Source organism: Polypterus senegalus, chromosome 15, assembly GCF_016835505.1.
Source record: "Polypterus senegalus isolate Bchr_013 chromosome 15, ASM1683550v1, whole genome shotgun sequence".
Taxonomy (NCBI): domain Eukaryota; kingdom Metazoa; phylum Chordata; class Cladistia; order Polypteriformes; family Polypteridae; genus Polypterus; species Polypterus senegalus.
Window position 1 is genome coordinate 78,003,162 of NC_053168.1, and position 16,444 is coordinate 78,019,605.

The 16,444-nt window shown below is 35.3% G+C and overlaps 1 protein-coding gene across 5 annotated transcripts in view; it reads right to left on the reverse strand.

Annotated features, from left to right (window-relative positions):
• Positions 1 to 15,649, reverse strand: part of sgce (sarcoglycan, epsilon) — a 53,373-nt gene extending 37,724 nt beyond the window's left edge. For 2 of the 5 annotated variants that reach the window (XM_039736944.1, XM_039736941.1), the window contains exons 1-2: positions 15,458 to 15,649; positions 14,867 to 14,974 (exon numbers count right to left, since the gene is read on the reverse strand). In XM_039736944.1, the coding sequence (XP_039592878.1) occupies positions 14,867 to 14,974; positions 15,458 to 15,494 (145 nt within the window). In that variant the 5' untranslated portion in view covers positions 15,495 to 15,649. The remainder of the gene's footprint in view (positions 1 to 14,866; positions 14,975 to 15,457) is intronic. The other 3 variants (XM_039736940.1, XM_039736942.1, XM_039736943.1) reach the window with 3 other exon arrangements.
• Positions 15,650 to 16,444: the final 795 nt, after the last annotated feature.

Here is a 16,444-nt window from a genome sequence, read left to right on the forward strand (position 1 = left end):
TAACACCTGCTCAGAAAAAATATTAATAAATAAACACATTTTTTTACAAAATAAAACTGTTCTGGAAAAACAGTGTCTCCACAATTTCTAGCATCATCCCAGTTAGATTTTTAAAATAATTAAAATTAAACAAAAAATAACATACTGTAATATTGAATTATGAAAGAAAACAGATGCATTCTTTCTGAAACTGTTCTTCATTTTTCTAAAGGACCCAGATTTGAGTCCCATCCCAGTCACTGCCTGTGTGGGATTTCCTACAAAAGCACAATTTTCTCATTCTTTCACTTGGTTCTCTGGTTTCCTTTATTATTCTAGAGATGTAAAGTGCAGAATAACTTATGAAATTAAATTGGTCTAATATAAGTTAGTGTGGATATACCTGTAGTGTGGAGCTTTAACAAGCTGGTAGCCCTATCCAAAATGGGTTTCTGAATTGTACCTAATGATGTCTAAGCAGGCAACCTGCCACCTTATACTGGACTAAGTGAGACGGAAAAATGGATGGATCTGAAAAGTGCAATTTAAATGTGGACCACTATTATGAGTAGAATTATGTATTAAATATTTACTTTGATTTTATTATTGATAATTGGTAGGATATGTATGTAATACATTAATAAGAGTAATTCTCATATTTAGCCTCTTTATGATAATTTTAAACTAGGTACATGATGTACTTTGTGTAATTAGTCCTATTTTCATTAGTGTGTTAAACAAAATGTGCTTGCACTCATCATCTCATCATAATCAAGTCTAAAATATACAGATGCTAATTTTAAAAAGTAAGGGCAAAGCTAGTTTTAATAAACTTTGCAAAAAAACTAATTTGGAGGACACTTCCAGCACTTACAGATCTAGCCTGCCAGTTGATCTAACTCTAACAGCCATGGTCAAAAAATGACCTTCTGGCAAAATGCCCTTTCCGGTTTCAAGAAAAACTCTGTGTTTGAGATTGTGAAACGTTCTGGAGGACACATTGACATTTTTTAAAGGACAGTTTGAATGGTGAAGGAACATTAAGGTAAGAAGATGTATTTCCTTTGTGCTGTTCTGCTTAAAGCTTAGAGCTCAAATGATACAAACCCTGTGTTAAAGGTAACAAATGTGACTCTCTAAAACTACTGCATTGCACTATCTAAGCATGATAAGCTCTAGAATGAACTTATGTTGACATATTTCCAAGGAAGCTAGTCATTGGCTGTGCAAGGATAAAAACATTTAAATGCATTTTTGTTTGGTGAGAAGAAATCAGAGTGCTTACACTAAAAGAAAAACCAAGGAAACTGAAACTTTTCATGCTTAATTTTGAAATATACTGTAATTCTATCCAAACTTCAATCATGTAATAAAAGTATTTATTTACTTAATGTCACACAAATAAACCTCACTCATTTCTAAATTATGACCCCTCAAGTTTTTGATCAATCATTTTTACAATAGCCTATCTATTGAAATTTAAAACACAGAGCATCTAGGGTTCAGCAAATCACATATTACACTCAAAAGCTAAAACCAATTACTTGTATAAAACTACCTTACTTCAACAAAGTAAACTATTACTAAACAGTTGAGAAAGCATTTAGCACAGGAGTCTAGAACCTAAAACCTGGAACAAATATACCAGCTACAATATAAATACTGACCCAAAACTGTTATGACTAGTTTTGATTAGAATCTTGCATATCTGTTAAAACCATTAACACATTCTGTTGATTTAAATGTTTATGGTCACATTAATTTAGCAATATCTAGTATTGTTTTTACTTCACATTTCATTGAGATTTTCTATATTTTTCAAGAATTAACTCCCAATAAAATAGAAAAGAAAATCCACTGAGGAACAGTCACAAAACACCTACTGATATTAATATTTAGTACATATGACTCATATTGAAGGGCTTGTTAGCATATGTTATCACAAACCTGGCACTTATTTTGAGAGCTTTGTTATCTGTTTTCTTTTAAGGATTTTGTGATATAATAAAAATATTTATTAAGTTATCAACTTACAATCTACTGAAGTTTAGAATGTAATTCCTAATACAAATGATCCATTGTTAGGAATCAAGCTTTTCTCTGTAATAATAGCAGGTACGGAGCAGGTAGCATTTTATTCTAAATTTTACACTCTGAAAAGACAATGGTTTAGTGCGGAACATTTGTGCAAGAAGAATCAGTATAAATCTGAACATACGGTATAGGTTGAATGCTCTTCATTAATATGTCTGCATGAACATACCTAAACAGTTGCTTCATTTATGATGAACCCATAACCATATGTTATATGCTGTCTCTTAGTTAAATGTAAAGGGATAAACGTCTAGCAGGTTAATGTATATAACTTTTAGATTGGCAGCAAATGTCACAAGCCTATGACATTACTCACATTGCCAATAATCTCTTTTCTTCTTGATAATCTGGCACTTGCAGCCATTACTATATTCACCAAGTTACTCCAATGAGACATTTTTGTGTGCCACTAAAATAAACGATGACAGATGCAGCACCAGGCTGTTTTGTGACTCAATCACAATGATGCACTAGTAGAGGATCACCAGGTTGGCAAAAGATTTGCCAGGGACAAGGATGGCACCAAGGTGGGAAAAAGGGGAAGAATATGATAAGGACAATGGAACACTTATTCACAGTTCTTCTCTGTACAACAGTGTAGACGAAAAGCAAGCAAAATTAATCAGCAGTTAAAATTAAAATGAAAGATATTCTCTGTGATTTAAAAGCAATGTTTATAAGTGTATTATTGAAGGAGAGTGGTCTGTGGAGCTTTCAGGAGATAGATTCAATTCCTCCAAGCTGGGTGTGACCTGTGATGGCCAACTCCTCACAAGGACTCCTGCCTTGTGAGAAATGCTTTGTCTCTCTACAGCCCTATATAAGATTTATTATGACAGAAAATAGATGAATAAATGGAAATTATATTTTTGGAATACATGATGACTGAACTAAGCATACATTATGGGAAAAAACACAATTTGTAGCATTTATATTTGCCATACTACTATTCATTTTACTATAGTAAAATTCTGAAGAAAAACTGTTTTATCATATCCTTGGGGCACCTGGCACCATCTATTTTGAATTTTCCTTCACTGCTATATGTAACAGCTAATGGAATACTCCAGGAAAGACTCTAATGTAATAACGCTATTTTGTGCCACAGTTTTTCATTTAAACTGCTCTTGAGACTTACGGGTTTATGCCAGAAAATTTCACCTACAACTGAATATTAGATAGCCTAACAGAAAAAAAAGTAGTAAAACAGACAAAAACTACACAGTATATAAATATTTAGATCTCGGATTAATGACAAATTTAGGTTATGGGTAGTTTTAACATATATCTGTATTTATTTTAAATCTAGATCTAGCTATAAAACAGAGAACAAATACTTTATATATCTCACTTAAAAGCCTTTTTGGTTAGTGCCAAGAATTTTAGTAACTGAATACTGTACATACAGTAATATACCTTGTAGTGTAAGTTAACAGTCTAAAATATTTACAGTGTTAAGTCCCGAATAATGTACTACTGTATAGTGCCACTTGCTTAATACCAAGAAATGATAAATCAGTTAAATGTAGCAAAAACCTTTTTATATAATATGCTACCGTGGCTGTTCATTTGTCTGTAGCTCACAAACCGTTTGACCTATTGACCTGAAATTTGGTACACATATACTACATGACGTTTGCAATCCACTTTGGGGTGATGATTGACCTCCAAGGTTATTCCTATTTTTATTTTATTGTAGAATCAACTCTATATACGGCCGCCATTCTCATCCCTATCACCTTCGCTATCACTTTCCCTACCTCTTCATATCTTACATCATTCTTGTGGCAGATTGAAGACTTAAGTGCCAGCTTAAGTGAAAAATTAAGGAAAACTTGCTAAGTAATTGCAACGCAAAGACTGACTTAATCAGTTTTAACACGAAAAGATGCCAACGGAAGAAGAGAAGAAACGGGCGCTAGGGTGGAGAAAAGAAGAGCTGCTAGGGATGCAGCTAGCATATCAACCTCTGAGCAAATGAATGCTAAACATACACAGAAAGAGTATGAAAACTATGAATGCTCAAGTCAAGTGTATCATTCTCGTGCAGAGTGCGTTACTGGTGTCAAATAATTGATAAAAAGTAAATCCATCATCGCTGATGTTGACAACAAAATCTTTCAGATTAACTAAGGGTAAATTTTACAGTTCAACACTCTACCCAGAGCCTGTTGTAAAGACTAACATCTTCTTAAACAAATACCACACAGACACCGTGGGATAGAAAGCACAACAAAAAAAAATAAACAACAGGATACAAAGTTTGGTTTTTAACGAATGTTTATGTCCCAATGCATTTTTCTGTACTTCAAAGAAATGAAGTGGAAGGAAGATCTCATGCCCCAACCTCGCACACACATCCTCTCTCTGTCCTCTCCAAATGTTATCCTAAAGCATCTTTGCATCAGTTTTCCATGTAGTATTTTAAAGGTCCTGGCAATTTTTTAATTAATCAGAAGGTGTTTTTTTCATTTAGCATATACACACTGTTCCATTTTGAGTGACATCTCTCTCTTCTTCTGTCCATATAGAACTTCTCCAGGGTATCCCTGCTGCTATTCTCTGGTGTTCTCCTGACTTATCAAAGGGCTACTCACTGCTGTTTCGCAGGTTGCCTTTGATAGATTTGTGTACTGGCAAAGATTAAAGGGGTGATGCCCTTTACAGACAAAGTATCACTACAAGAGGAAAAAGAACATTTAAAAATTAGCAATTTACTAAAGTGAAAGCATAATAAAATGGATGGTGCATGTAGTAGAAATAGGACTTTAGTTTTACTCAAGAACTACTATATAACTAACAACATTACAACAATGAATATGATTAAACGTTCTACATTATTTGAGCTCACAGTTACAGATATCACAAATTTTACATAATACACTTAAACACAGATTTTTCTGTCGTTGTAATTTCAATGCAGTGGGGTACATTTTCCAAAAATGATAAATCTTACTGAATAGAAAGTGAGTGAGTTTTAAGAGTGTTTCCTGGAGCCCTTTGTTATTTGACATTTAACAATCACTTTTAAACTACTACTTTGTTGAGCTCCTCCCAGTGTCCACATCAGAAAGTCAATCCCATGTATTTGGTTTGCCAGGTATATACTATATTGTCACACCACACATGTGCAAATGTAAAGAGAAAAAAAATGAAATAGAAAAACAATTAACAAAAAAGGCACAAACTAAATACAAATTTGAATATAAGTAAAATTATTCTAAACTGTTAATCAAAATCTATAAAACGGCTCACAACATGTAGTTTTCTTGCAAAAAGGACAATTGAGCAGTGATTGGAAAAACAGCATTTCACCACAGAGGAGTTAAAACTACTTGTATAGGAAGTGGCAAAAATTTACAAGTGTTGTTTTCCAAGGTTTGTGAAAGACCACCAAGGACTTGTGCAGGCACCAGAATTGCATCTTCCACATGCCCAGAGTGCACTCTGTAACAGTGCATGTGCTTTGGTGTGTGTTGTTATACCTCTCCTCAGCAACAGTTTGGGATTCAACACTGGAACTGGCAGGCATTCACAAAGAGGATAACCCACTGTCTCCGGTATCCAGCTACAAGTAAACGCACCATCCCTTATCATCTGACCCCAGAACTAGACCACATCGTCATTTGTAATCATAGACCATCTGGCTACATGTACAAAGTCTGTAAAAAGTCCCTAATGGTTGGTTGCTTATCACCTGGATATTTTTGACAGGTATGGTTGGGATTCAGGAGGTTGGGGTATGAACAGGAATGAACATTCTATCCACTGTACCTACAATGTCAGGTATTCCTGCAATTACATTAAAAACAATTTTAGCTTTAAATTAGGCATTGTATTATTATTATAATTATTATTTGTATTATTGTTATTATTATTATTATCATTATAAATGTAATTATGTTAAGGGCTGACACATTTATCCAAGTTGACTTACAATATTTAGCACACAATTGGTTGCTTTTCCTTCTATTCCAGTTGTAGCACAGACAGGCAAGTGACTTGCTCGTGGTCAATAGTAATCTAATCCCACCATGCACAGATTTGGACACAGAAGCCTTGCTGAGCCCATGTGCATCACTTGTCTGTAGACCTGCGGAGCAGAAACTGAGCGCTGTCAAGAGCTGCACAGTGGGACTGAGGGCAAAATCCCAGTGTGTTCCTCTTTCCAATTCGTATTACACCAGACCAAGCAGGGTTATTAATTCACCTCAGGCAGTCTGTATTTCTATAGCTGTTGATTACTGACATGATCCAGCAGGGTTTATGTCCACCCACAATTGTTTCTCCAGTTTCAGAATAGTCGTTGTTGGTGCTAAAGGGAAATTTACCTTCCGACTTTAAAGGATGTAACTGCTTACATACCGAATTTGATTAATTAATTCATCATGCACATAAATTGTCTACAGGTGTTAATACTACAAAGAGACCCTTTTGCACTAATCTATAGACTACATAATCTATCACTACATTTTCTAAACATTATAATTTTATTTTTATATTGGAACATCAACCTATTATTATTTTTTTTATTGTTATTACATATAACCCAAATAACAGCATTAATGTTTTTTGTGATCTAATTAAATTGACCTCTGTCTTTCTGAGACAGAATTTTAGACAAAAGTCCAATAAATAAAAATAACAATTGGGTTGGTAAACTCATTATTTCACACATGAGATTAAGTACTACTTTAGTTATGAAGGGTTTCAGAAAACACTTTCAGTATAATTTGAATGGATTAACTTTCAAGTGTTTTAAAGTATACCAAATCTTTGTTTAAAAATAAGGTACAATAAATTTAAAAATGTCTACGTCAGTCAGTCATTTTCCGAACTGGGTATATCCTAACACAGGAGTCTGCTGGAGCCAATCCCAGGGTACAAGGCAGGGACAAATCCTGGGCAGGGCACCAGCCCAACACAGGACAATTTAGGATCACCAATGCACCTAACCTGTGTGTCTTTGGGAGGAAACCAGAGCACCTGGAGGAAACCCACAGGGAGGACCCAGGAAGTGAACCCAGGTCTCCTTACTGTGAGGCAGCAGCGCTACCACTGCACCACCATTCTGCCCAATGTCTATGTTGTACCCTGAAATACTGTAGAAGAACTAAAAAAAAAAACCTACAGAAAAAAAACACCAAATGCAATAGGCAGAAGTTTGCATGACAGAGAAAGTGGGGGAATTCTGTTAGCAATTGTCAATGTGTCTCTCTTCCACAACCCTGAATTTATATTGCCCTGCTCATGATGATAAATGATGACATGTATTGGAAAAAATATCGGTAATTTATTTAACTTGATTAAAAAATGTTTTCTTAACCATAAATGTTTTAAGACAATAAATGTTTTAAGTTATCTAAGAAATTGTAAGAAACTTTGCCACAAAATGGCAAGGCTTCAACTGCGCAAGGCAAACAATTTCTCAAGATTATGCCTAGAATTACAGTATTTGAGTGTGCAAACAAGAGAGAGCAATTTAATGATCCATGGCACTATATAATGATGAGTTTTAGATAACTTGAAAAAGGCAGCATAATTATATTTTTGGGTATGTAGCTCTCTAAAAATAAAGTGGACTCACAGCAGCAGTTATAGTAGCTGCAATTTGCAAAATGATAAAAGATAGCAGCCTGAAATATAAATTATTAATATTGAAGAAAGAAAGAAAGAAAGATTGTGCTTAATAAGACAGCAGCTTTGAGTGTTGACTGAAGTAACAGGGTGTAGCATATGTATGTGTGTGTATGAGAAAAGGTGGGTTTGCAATAGACTGGCTTTCACTGTAGTAGTTTCTGCATTACACCTGTGGAAAGTTGACACTGTACTCATCTTATACCTTGATGTTTAAGAAAGTTATTTGTTTATCTATTTCTTTGTCAGATCTTTTTCTTTTCTTTAAATTGCAAACTTCGCAACTATTGTAAACATTTCCACTCTAGTGCAGCCTATGACCCAGTTATGTGGACTTTGACAAGGCTCATTTAAGTAGATTCTAACTGTATAAAAAACAGACAGCTGAACAGACACACAGATTTTCAACTTCACACACTTGACACATGACAGCATGTTGTGTATGCTGGATCCATACAGAGATGTAGACCACAAGGCCCAGTAGGCAGTTTCTAGGCAACCAAACAAATATATCCTACTTGGAGACATCGTAGGTAAAGTCGCAATGGAAACTGCTGATTAAACAGAAAACCATTCATATAGAATTTGGTTAAATGTAATGTGGTTTCCTTTTTTTTCAAACATTTAGTTTTAAACAGCAAAAATCAGCCTGCTCTTTCAATAAGTGACTCCACTGAAAAATATTATATATGTATTACAGATTTTAATGTGGAAGTTCTTGGTTACTATTTTTATTACCGCTGGAATTCGTCAATTTTAAAAGTGCCCAATTTAATTCTTTAAAACACAGACCCTTTCTTCAAGCTAAAGCAGGAAGTTTCAAAAACAAAGAGTGAAATCCAGCTGTGTTTAATGAAACACAGCCTAGTATTTTCCAGGATATGCAAAAACAAAAAGCTAATGCTGTTTCAACTTTTATCATCCTAATTAATTTTAGGAGCTTTTGTCACTTACTTAAACTACATAAAATAATGATGAAGCTAGAGGTTTACAGGTAATGCCTAAACTGTGAGTAAAACAAAAATAACATAAAAATCATCTGTCACAACATTAAACTCCATCTAAAACACAAACTTAGAGTAAAGCTCTTAGGAGAAGGCTACTCTTCATAAGAGAAATACTGATTAATATTTCTACGGGATACACCATGGATCACCAATTAATTTTTAATTGATACTTTATCATCCTCTTTTATAATTCTCTGTTTGTCACCTTGGAAACTTCCATATAAAAAAAGTCTTTTTCCCGTATCTGATGTTGTTCACAGATGACAGAGGCATCTGCCATTTGTGTACTACAACAGAAACTGGTCAAACTAAACCTGCAAAATGTACTTACTGGCGACATGTGATTACATCAGTATCTACTTCTTTAAATGGCATCCTGAACTGGATTGTTTCCAACCTTGTGGTCAGTTCTGCTGGGATATATTCCTTCTCTCTTTAACACAGAACTGGAAGAATCTGATTCAAGAAACAAATGGACACTTATGCCTTACAAAATCATATATTTCTAAATGATAACAAACCACTTATATGTCATCATTCTTGTAATTTACTTATCCAATTCAGGTTTACTGGGAGCACAAGACTATCGTGGCTGCATTGAGAGGAAAGTGAATGGCTACAGCAGTCCACATTCTAGCACACACCTGAACTCAACAGCAACAGCATTTATCCTTGTCCTTTACTCCTGTCTTCCTGCATGTAGTACGATTTTAAAGAATGAGGCTTCAATAAAAAAATCCAGAGCAATACTTCATGCTGATTTCAACGTATTGTAGGCATAACTGTTTTGTAGTCCATTCATGGTGATGTAATTTATAAAACCAATAAAGGCAAGGCAATTGTAAAATCAATGGCCTGGATGTACAAACCTGACTTGGCCACCTACGGTTCGCAGGCACCAGCACTAACTACTACAACACTGTGCCTCTCTTGCTTAATTATGAACTAAATATATTAAACAGGCTACATTCAGTACATCAATATGTTGTGTGTACAGTATATTCACCTATGAATAACAAAGATGTTCATTGTCAAATCCAGCGTACCTCTACATTCATCAAACAATTCTAGAAAAATCTCTGTGTACCCTTTGATCTTTAATTGGTGAAATGTTAAATCAATATCAAGATTAGCTAGTTTAGCTTCCAGGCAATCAAGGCTTTGTCCTACTTGACAATTTCCAGTCAAAGTATGATGTGTGGATAAGGTATTTTTCAAATATTAAAATTAAAGTTAATACAACATTTTCCAAAAAAAAAAGAGGAAAAGCTGGTTTTGCTTTTAGTCGCAGGTGTTCCTTCTGACTATTTTCATCTTGTTGCAACGGTGCACTAAATTCCAGTGATGTCTATTATAATGTAAATTTCTCTTTCAGAAATCCTTATTAGAAATTAACATAACTGCTTCAGCAAAACTACAGTATTTGCTTTGCATTACTTAGAGTGCCCCAAGTAAAACCTTCTCATATAATATTGATACATTAATTATTGCTTGAAAAATGAGTAAAAAGTTTCTTTATAATCATAAATTTGGTAACCTTATAAGAATTATTTGCCTTATATTACCAAGTGATATAAATATATTGTACTAATATAAACAAACCATTAACATGCTTGTAATTAATAATTGAAAGTACAACTAGTCACAAGTGTGTGTTGAATATCACACGGTTGCTGATGATCAAATGATTGTCTGGTTATTCTATGACATTCTAGTGATTAAACAATCACATATGTATTAAAAATAAGCATGTTTTTAGTATCTCAGAATAACAAATGTGTTTTATTTCTTCCTTCTCGTCATTTGTTAAGCTAATAATACAGTCTTGGAATAAGCTAAATGACCAAAAATCCATAGCAGGGTATTATTAAAAATCTGAACAGTTTTGATATATACCAGTTGTTTTACTATGGATAAGCTTTTGAGTATATATCTCCTTAAAATATAAATTCATTTAATCAAATGCACTGAATCTTTTCAATGTGGACCCACAATTTTCTCTGTCACTGTTTTAATGTAACTGTTCTTACTCTTATCAGTTCACAGTTGCAATGCACTTGTACCCTAGACTGCAGTCAACGACCTCCTGTCAGTAGTTCTTCAGACATCACCTAGGTAGACTGTCACTGCATCCTTCCTTTTGGGAGTGTATTCTCTCCCAATCTCTAATCAACTTTCACTGATTTTATAAAATCAAAATAACATGATAGTTATAATTTGATACTAACCCTCACCTATTCTGTTTCTGTTCTTGGTACTCAAATGTGGCACTTGGTGCCATGGCCCTCCTGCCAAGTTGTTATGCCTGCTTATGGTAAAGTCATCCCTGATGGAGGATAGCTGGAATCATGGGAAAGAGAGGTCCTTTCATCAGAATGGCTGGCCCAGCACTGTTTCAGCTGTGGAATGGCCAAATGGAGAAGGCAGCTTGATGGATGAGGTCTCCAGGATTATAAACAAATCCAAATCATATTATGTGATGTCATCCATTGTTAAATTCTGCTACGTACTTCTAAATTTTTTATTTTTATACTGTATTGAGGTTTTGTTTTGTTCTGTTCTGTGTATTGTATTGTATTGACCCTCTTCTTTTTGACACCCACTGCACGCCCAACCTACCTGGAAAGGGGTCTCTCTTTGAACTGCCTTTCCCAAGATTCCATATCCATTTTTTCCCTACTGGGTTTTTTGGGAGTTTTTCCTTGTCTTCTTAGAGAGTCAAGACAGGGGGGCTGTCAAGAGGCAGGGCCTGTTAAAGCCCATTGCGGCACTCCTTGTGTGATTTTGGGCTATACAAAAATAAATTGTATTGTATTGTAAAATATACAGTTTATGAGCATACATTGTGTGGTGTGAATAAAATATATAAATGTGTTGTGATTGTTATCTTTCATTTTTGGGTGAATTTCTGAATGGATATTTAAAATCTATATGTCTATTGGCATTTTTTGGCCCAAGAAATCCAATTCTGATGTTCATTTTGTGCTAACAGTTGTCCTGACAAAGTTTAGAATTGGCTTTTGCAATTTAAACTCCTTCTTGGTAACACAGTTTTTTTTTTTGTATGAAGGTCTTTTTTATTTAACATTCTAATGCTGATGACAGATCAGATTGGTTTTTGATATCGACCGCTGCTTGACTTCCTGACTATGTTTCATCTCCTGATCCATTTCATTAAAAATACCACTGTCTCTATCTGAGGCAGAACAAAATATAACTAGTCAACCATTTTATGCAAACAAGCCTTTTCTCATTGTCATGTCTATCTGTTTTTGTTTTATTATATGGAAAAACCCAACTCCTGGTAGACCAAATGTATTTAAATTTGGTAGACTTACTCTGCTCTAGCCTTGAAAAAATACTTGAAGCCCCAAATGCCCCTGAATGCAATGTCATGTGCACATTTCTTATTTGTCTTTAATTGTTTTTTACATTGCAGATTAATGAAGACCTATAGAGTGTAGGTCAACATCCTCAGCAATACACAGAATGAACAAAGAATGTGATTTTTGTGACAGCATATACTAGGCCAATGTAGAACCACCACTTAACATGCATAAATACACACACTGTATTTGATATATATTTATACAAAAATAGTGGTGCCCAGAAGAAAGAGCAGCACTATTATGTTGTAACTATTGAACATACTAAATATAACTGTTAGGTCCAAGAATAAAAATGTGACTTTTTCAGAATTTAGGAAGAAGCATTTCTGTTACAAGGTTAAAAAAGGAAACTAATCTCATTGGAGTGCATGCAGGTAAAAGGAGGTCTAAATGGTCATTTAGTTGGTTCCTTACTCTTCCTAAACCCAGCACAAAATTTGAACTGATTGGCAGAGTTAGTAATAACATTAAGAGTAAATAGAGATGTTTAAAAAGGAAGAGAAAATCAGTTTTAAAACCCAAAGAATCATGAAGAAAACCATATGATCTCTTTAACCATCTGCTTTAAAATCATGTAATAATTCAAAGGCAATACTTATGGAAAAATTCCTATTGTTGGAAACCGTGCACAATGAAAAATGATTAAAACAAACAACTGTGAATATTCAAACAGAAACAAAATTAGAAAGTCTTTCAATAGAATGACTTTTTTGATATTTTCAGATTTTTGCGATTTATTTTCTTGCTATAGATTGCCTCTGGATAAATGAAAATTTTACATAGGTTGTGTTTTTCTTTTTTACCTGGTGTAACCAAAACAGAATTTTAATTTTTTCTCAATGAATTACTTTGTCAGTTTTTCTACTAAACCCTTGGTACATATTAAAAACTCAAAAACTGAAAGTGTGGAATTTTCTGTACTATTAGGAATGTATATAAATCTTTTTTATATTATACATGTTTGGAGAAAAAAATGTAGCAGTTTGCCAGCTGTTGCAAAAAGTGTTTTGAAACATTTAATATATAAGTAATATTTACACATGTACCTATAAATTTAGAAAAGATTGCCTATATATATATCCATTATCCAACCTGCTATATCCTAACTTCAGGGTCATGGGGGTCTGCTGCAGCCAATCCCAGCCAACACAGGGCACAAGGCTGGAAACAAACCCTGGGCAAGGCACCAGCACACCGCAGGGCACACACACACACACGGGACAATTTAGAATCGGCAATGCACCTAACCTGCATTTCTTTGGACTGCGGGAGGAAACCGGAGTACCCGGAGGAAACCCACGCAGACACGGGCAGAACATGCAAATTCCACGCAGGGAGGACCGTTGAAGTGAATATATATATATATATATATATATATATATATATATATATATATATATATATATATATATATATATAGTATTTATGCATCCATTCTTTGTGGGAGGCTGCTGCATATTACAGCGACTTTTGAATACTAATCTTTCGATGTTTCACTATACAGCTGTCAAAATGTTATGCAATGTATATACGCTTATAAGCACAGATTAATCGTGCAAAATTTATTCATGTAAAGATTGTTTACCTAGCAAATTACCAAATTGCATATAAAAATGTATATTTTACCAAAATGGCCTTTTGACTTGCACATTATAATGCAATAACATATATGCTTAGGAATATGAAGATGTATACATATCACATACTAGACCAGAGCAGCGCTCACTCAACTGGGTTGATATCTGTAAGTATTTTTGCTGCAGAATATTGTGATTTCTGTATGGATTTAATATAATCTTATGTTGGAGATACATGCTGCTTGACTGACTATATTGATCAAGAGGGACTGAGTATTAATGTGTGTTTGTGTAAGCTTTGTGAGGTACGTACCAAGCTCTGTTGATTTATGTGACTGACACTGACTGCACACATAGACAAGAAAAAGTCAGTTCTAAATATGGATGGACAAATATTACAAAGTGTATAGCACAGGTGTCTTACTAGCATAGGTGTCTTATAGGTGTTTTACACCTTACAGGTGTAAAAGCTATACAGCTGGGACGTAACATAAGCTAACAACCCATCCAGGGTAGTTTCCTGCATTGTACCCAGTGCTGCCGAGACAGTCTTCCAACCCCTGTGACCCTGAGGTAGATTAACAGTGTTGGATAAATGCTACAGTACTTTTTGAAAGTTACGTTTCTTTACAAAAAGTGTAAAGCTAAATTTGTATCTTTTTGCCAATTTTTTTGAAGGCGAGTACGCATAAAATAATTGCAAGCCATCTTCTAACACAGTATATAATTTGACTTCTTTTACTATCTGACATTACGACGCAGTTATGTGCTTCCCGCGTGGATCTCCACCCTAAACCTAATTTGCATTACGATAGCCAAACCATAATTAAAATCAACCAATCAATCACTGAAAAAAGAAAAATTTCTAGGATAAAGGCTGGTAAGTTCTGTTACTTGAAAAGCATGTAAATAAGTACAATTTCATGCGAGCGCAGGAAAGCAGTACGGACATTAATGGTTAGAATAATTAAGAGCTGCATGTGAAGCAGAGAAACACTGAGAAGGAGGTGCGGCACACAGTAAGAAGTCGGCGCTTTTGTGAGATTTTTAGCACAGCACAGGCTGCAGTAAAGGGATTCGGGATTCTGGGTGGCAGAAGATGGGCACCAGTTGACGGGGTGTCAGTAAGCCCCCCGGCCCTTTTCTAACAGCGGATCGCTGTCAAGTCAAGCGCTCCACTCACCATCCGTCTGCACGACAGCCTTCTGCCTGCTAATGAAGTAACTCTGGATCGTGCGATCCTTCCAGGTTAAGACATCATACCTCCCAACGGCACAGCTTACCAAATTCACTTTTAAAAAAATATATATAAAAAGACAAATCAGCAAAGGGCACGTTACACATTGGCAGATGTGCATAATTTATTCCATGCACAGAGGCAGCCAGTCTGCAGTACAGCGGAATCTTTGCTATCTTTGTAACGCACCCAATAAGCCTGTACCAAATTTACAATAATGAGAGCACCGTTATATACATTGAACCATTCAATTAATAAATATGCATTTTTGGACATGGTATGCTATAAGTAGCAGATTTCCAACACCCCTCCCCCATAACCGCAATGTTGAGTAAAAACTATATACATGCAAAACGTGCATTTCACAAAAAAAATCACAATTCATCTTAATGAAGTTTTGAATAATCTTTGTTTTTTTCATGCATAAAAAATAAAATCACTGATGTTTTCCACTACTCGCAGTTGACCCAGCCCCGTGAATAATGCGGTCACGAACAAAAGCGAACGACGCCGTCGACGCCCCAGTCCAGTACTTACCGAGGGAGAAACAGAGGAGCCCCGTGAAGCAGTCCATCTTCTCGTCCGCTTTGCTACACACCCCACAAGCAGAGTCCCGCCGTTTGACAGCTCAGCATCCTACAGCAAGGCTTCCCTCTGTCCCAACGCATGATGGGAACTGCCTATCGTCGCTGGTTGGCTACAACATCTGGTACAGATGTTCAGCAAAAGGCGCCATGTTTAAGAGGGGCAGTAAGGGCGAGTACATCGTCAGCTTGTGAAAACAAAGAAGCATTTCACCAGCTCGAAGTCTTCTGCTTTCAGTCAAGCTGCTTAATAATACATAAAAATGTATTAAAAAACACAAGTCAAAGAAATCTTCGAGGTGGGCTAGCAGAATTATCTCTTGCATCCAAAGCTAAAATCTATTTACTTCTTTCTGTCTAAAAGGTCCATGCGTACTGTATCATCCCAGCATTTTGCTACTGCTAGTGAGAACCAAGCTGTACAATTCGGAGTACATTCTTGACCATTTTTAAAGAGTTCAAATTACAACTTGAAGTTTTACTACTGTAGCACAATGCCAGCTTGTGGTAAAGTTCCATTTTTTTGAATATCTGTATGGAGTTTTACTGTTCTCTCCTCAGCTTTCCAAGTAAATGCATTAATTTGCAAATAACAACTGCAATATACTGTATGTTTCATTTGATTTGTAGATTGTATATTTTAGCTATCCAGGACTGTTTTGGATATTCATGACACATAGCATGTACAGACTAAGTTCAAGGTTTTTATTTAGTCATTTTTATGCAAGAAAACATGAAGTTTGCCTTTTCGATTTCATCCAATACCCAGCAAACAAACTGACATTGGGCCAGTGTAGGCTCAATACAGATCAATATAATGGCCTTGTGTGGGCAACCAACAATGCACCTATTGGGATGTGCACATCAGGACAACAATGGCTCCAAACCACTAGCCCAGTGTGCACAAACAGACATGGAACCCAAATATGGTCATGAACCT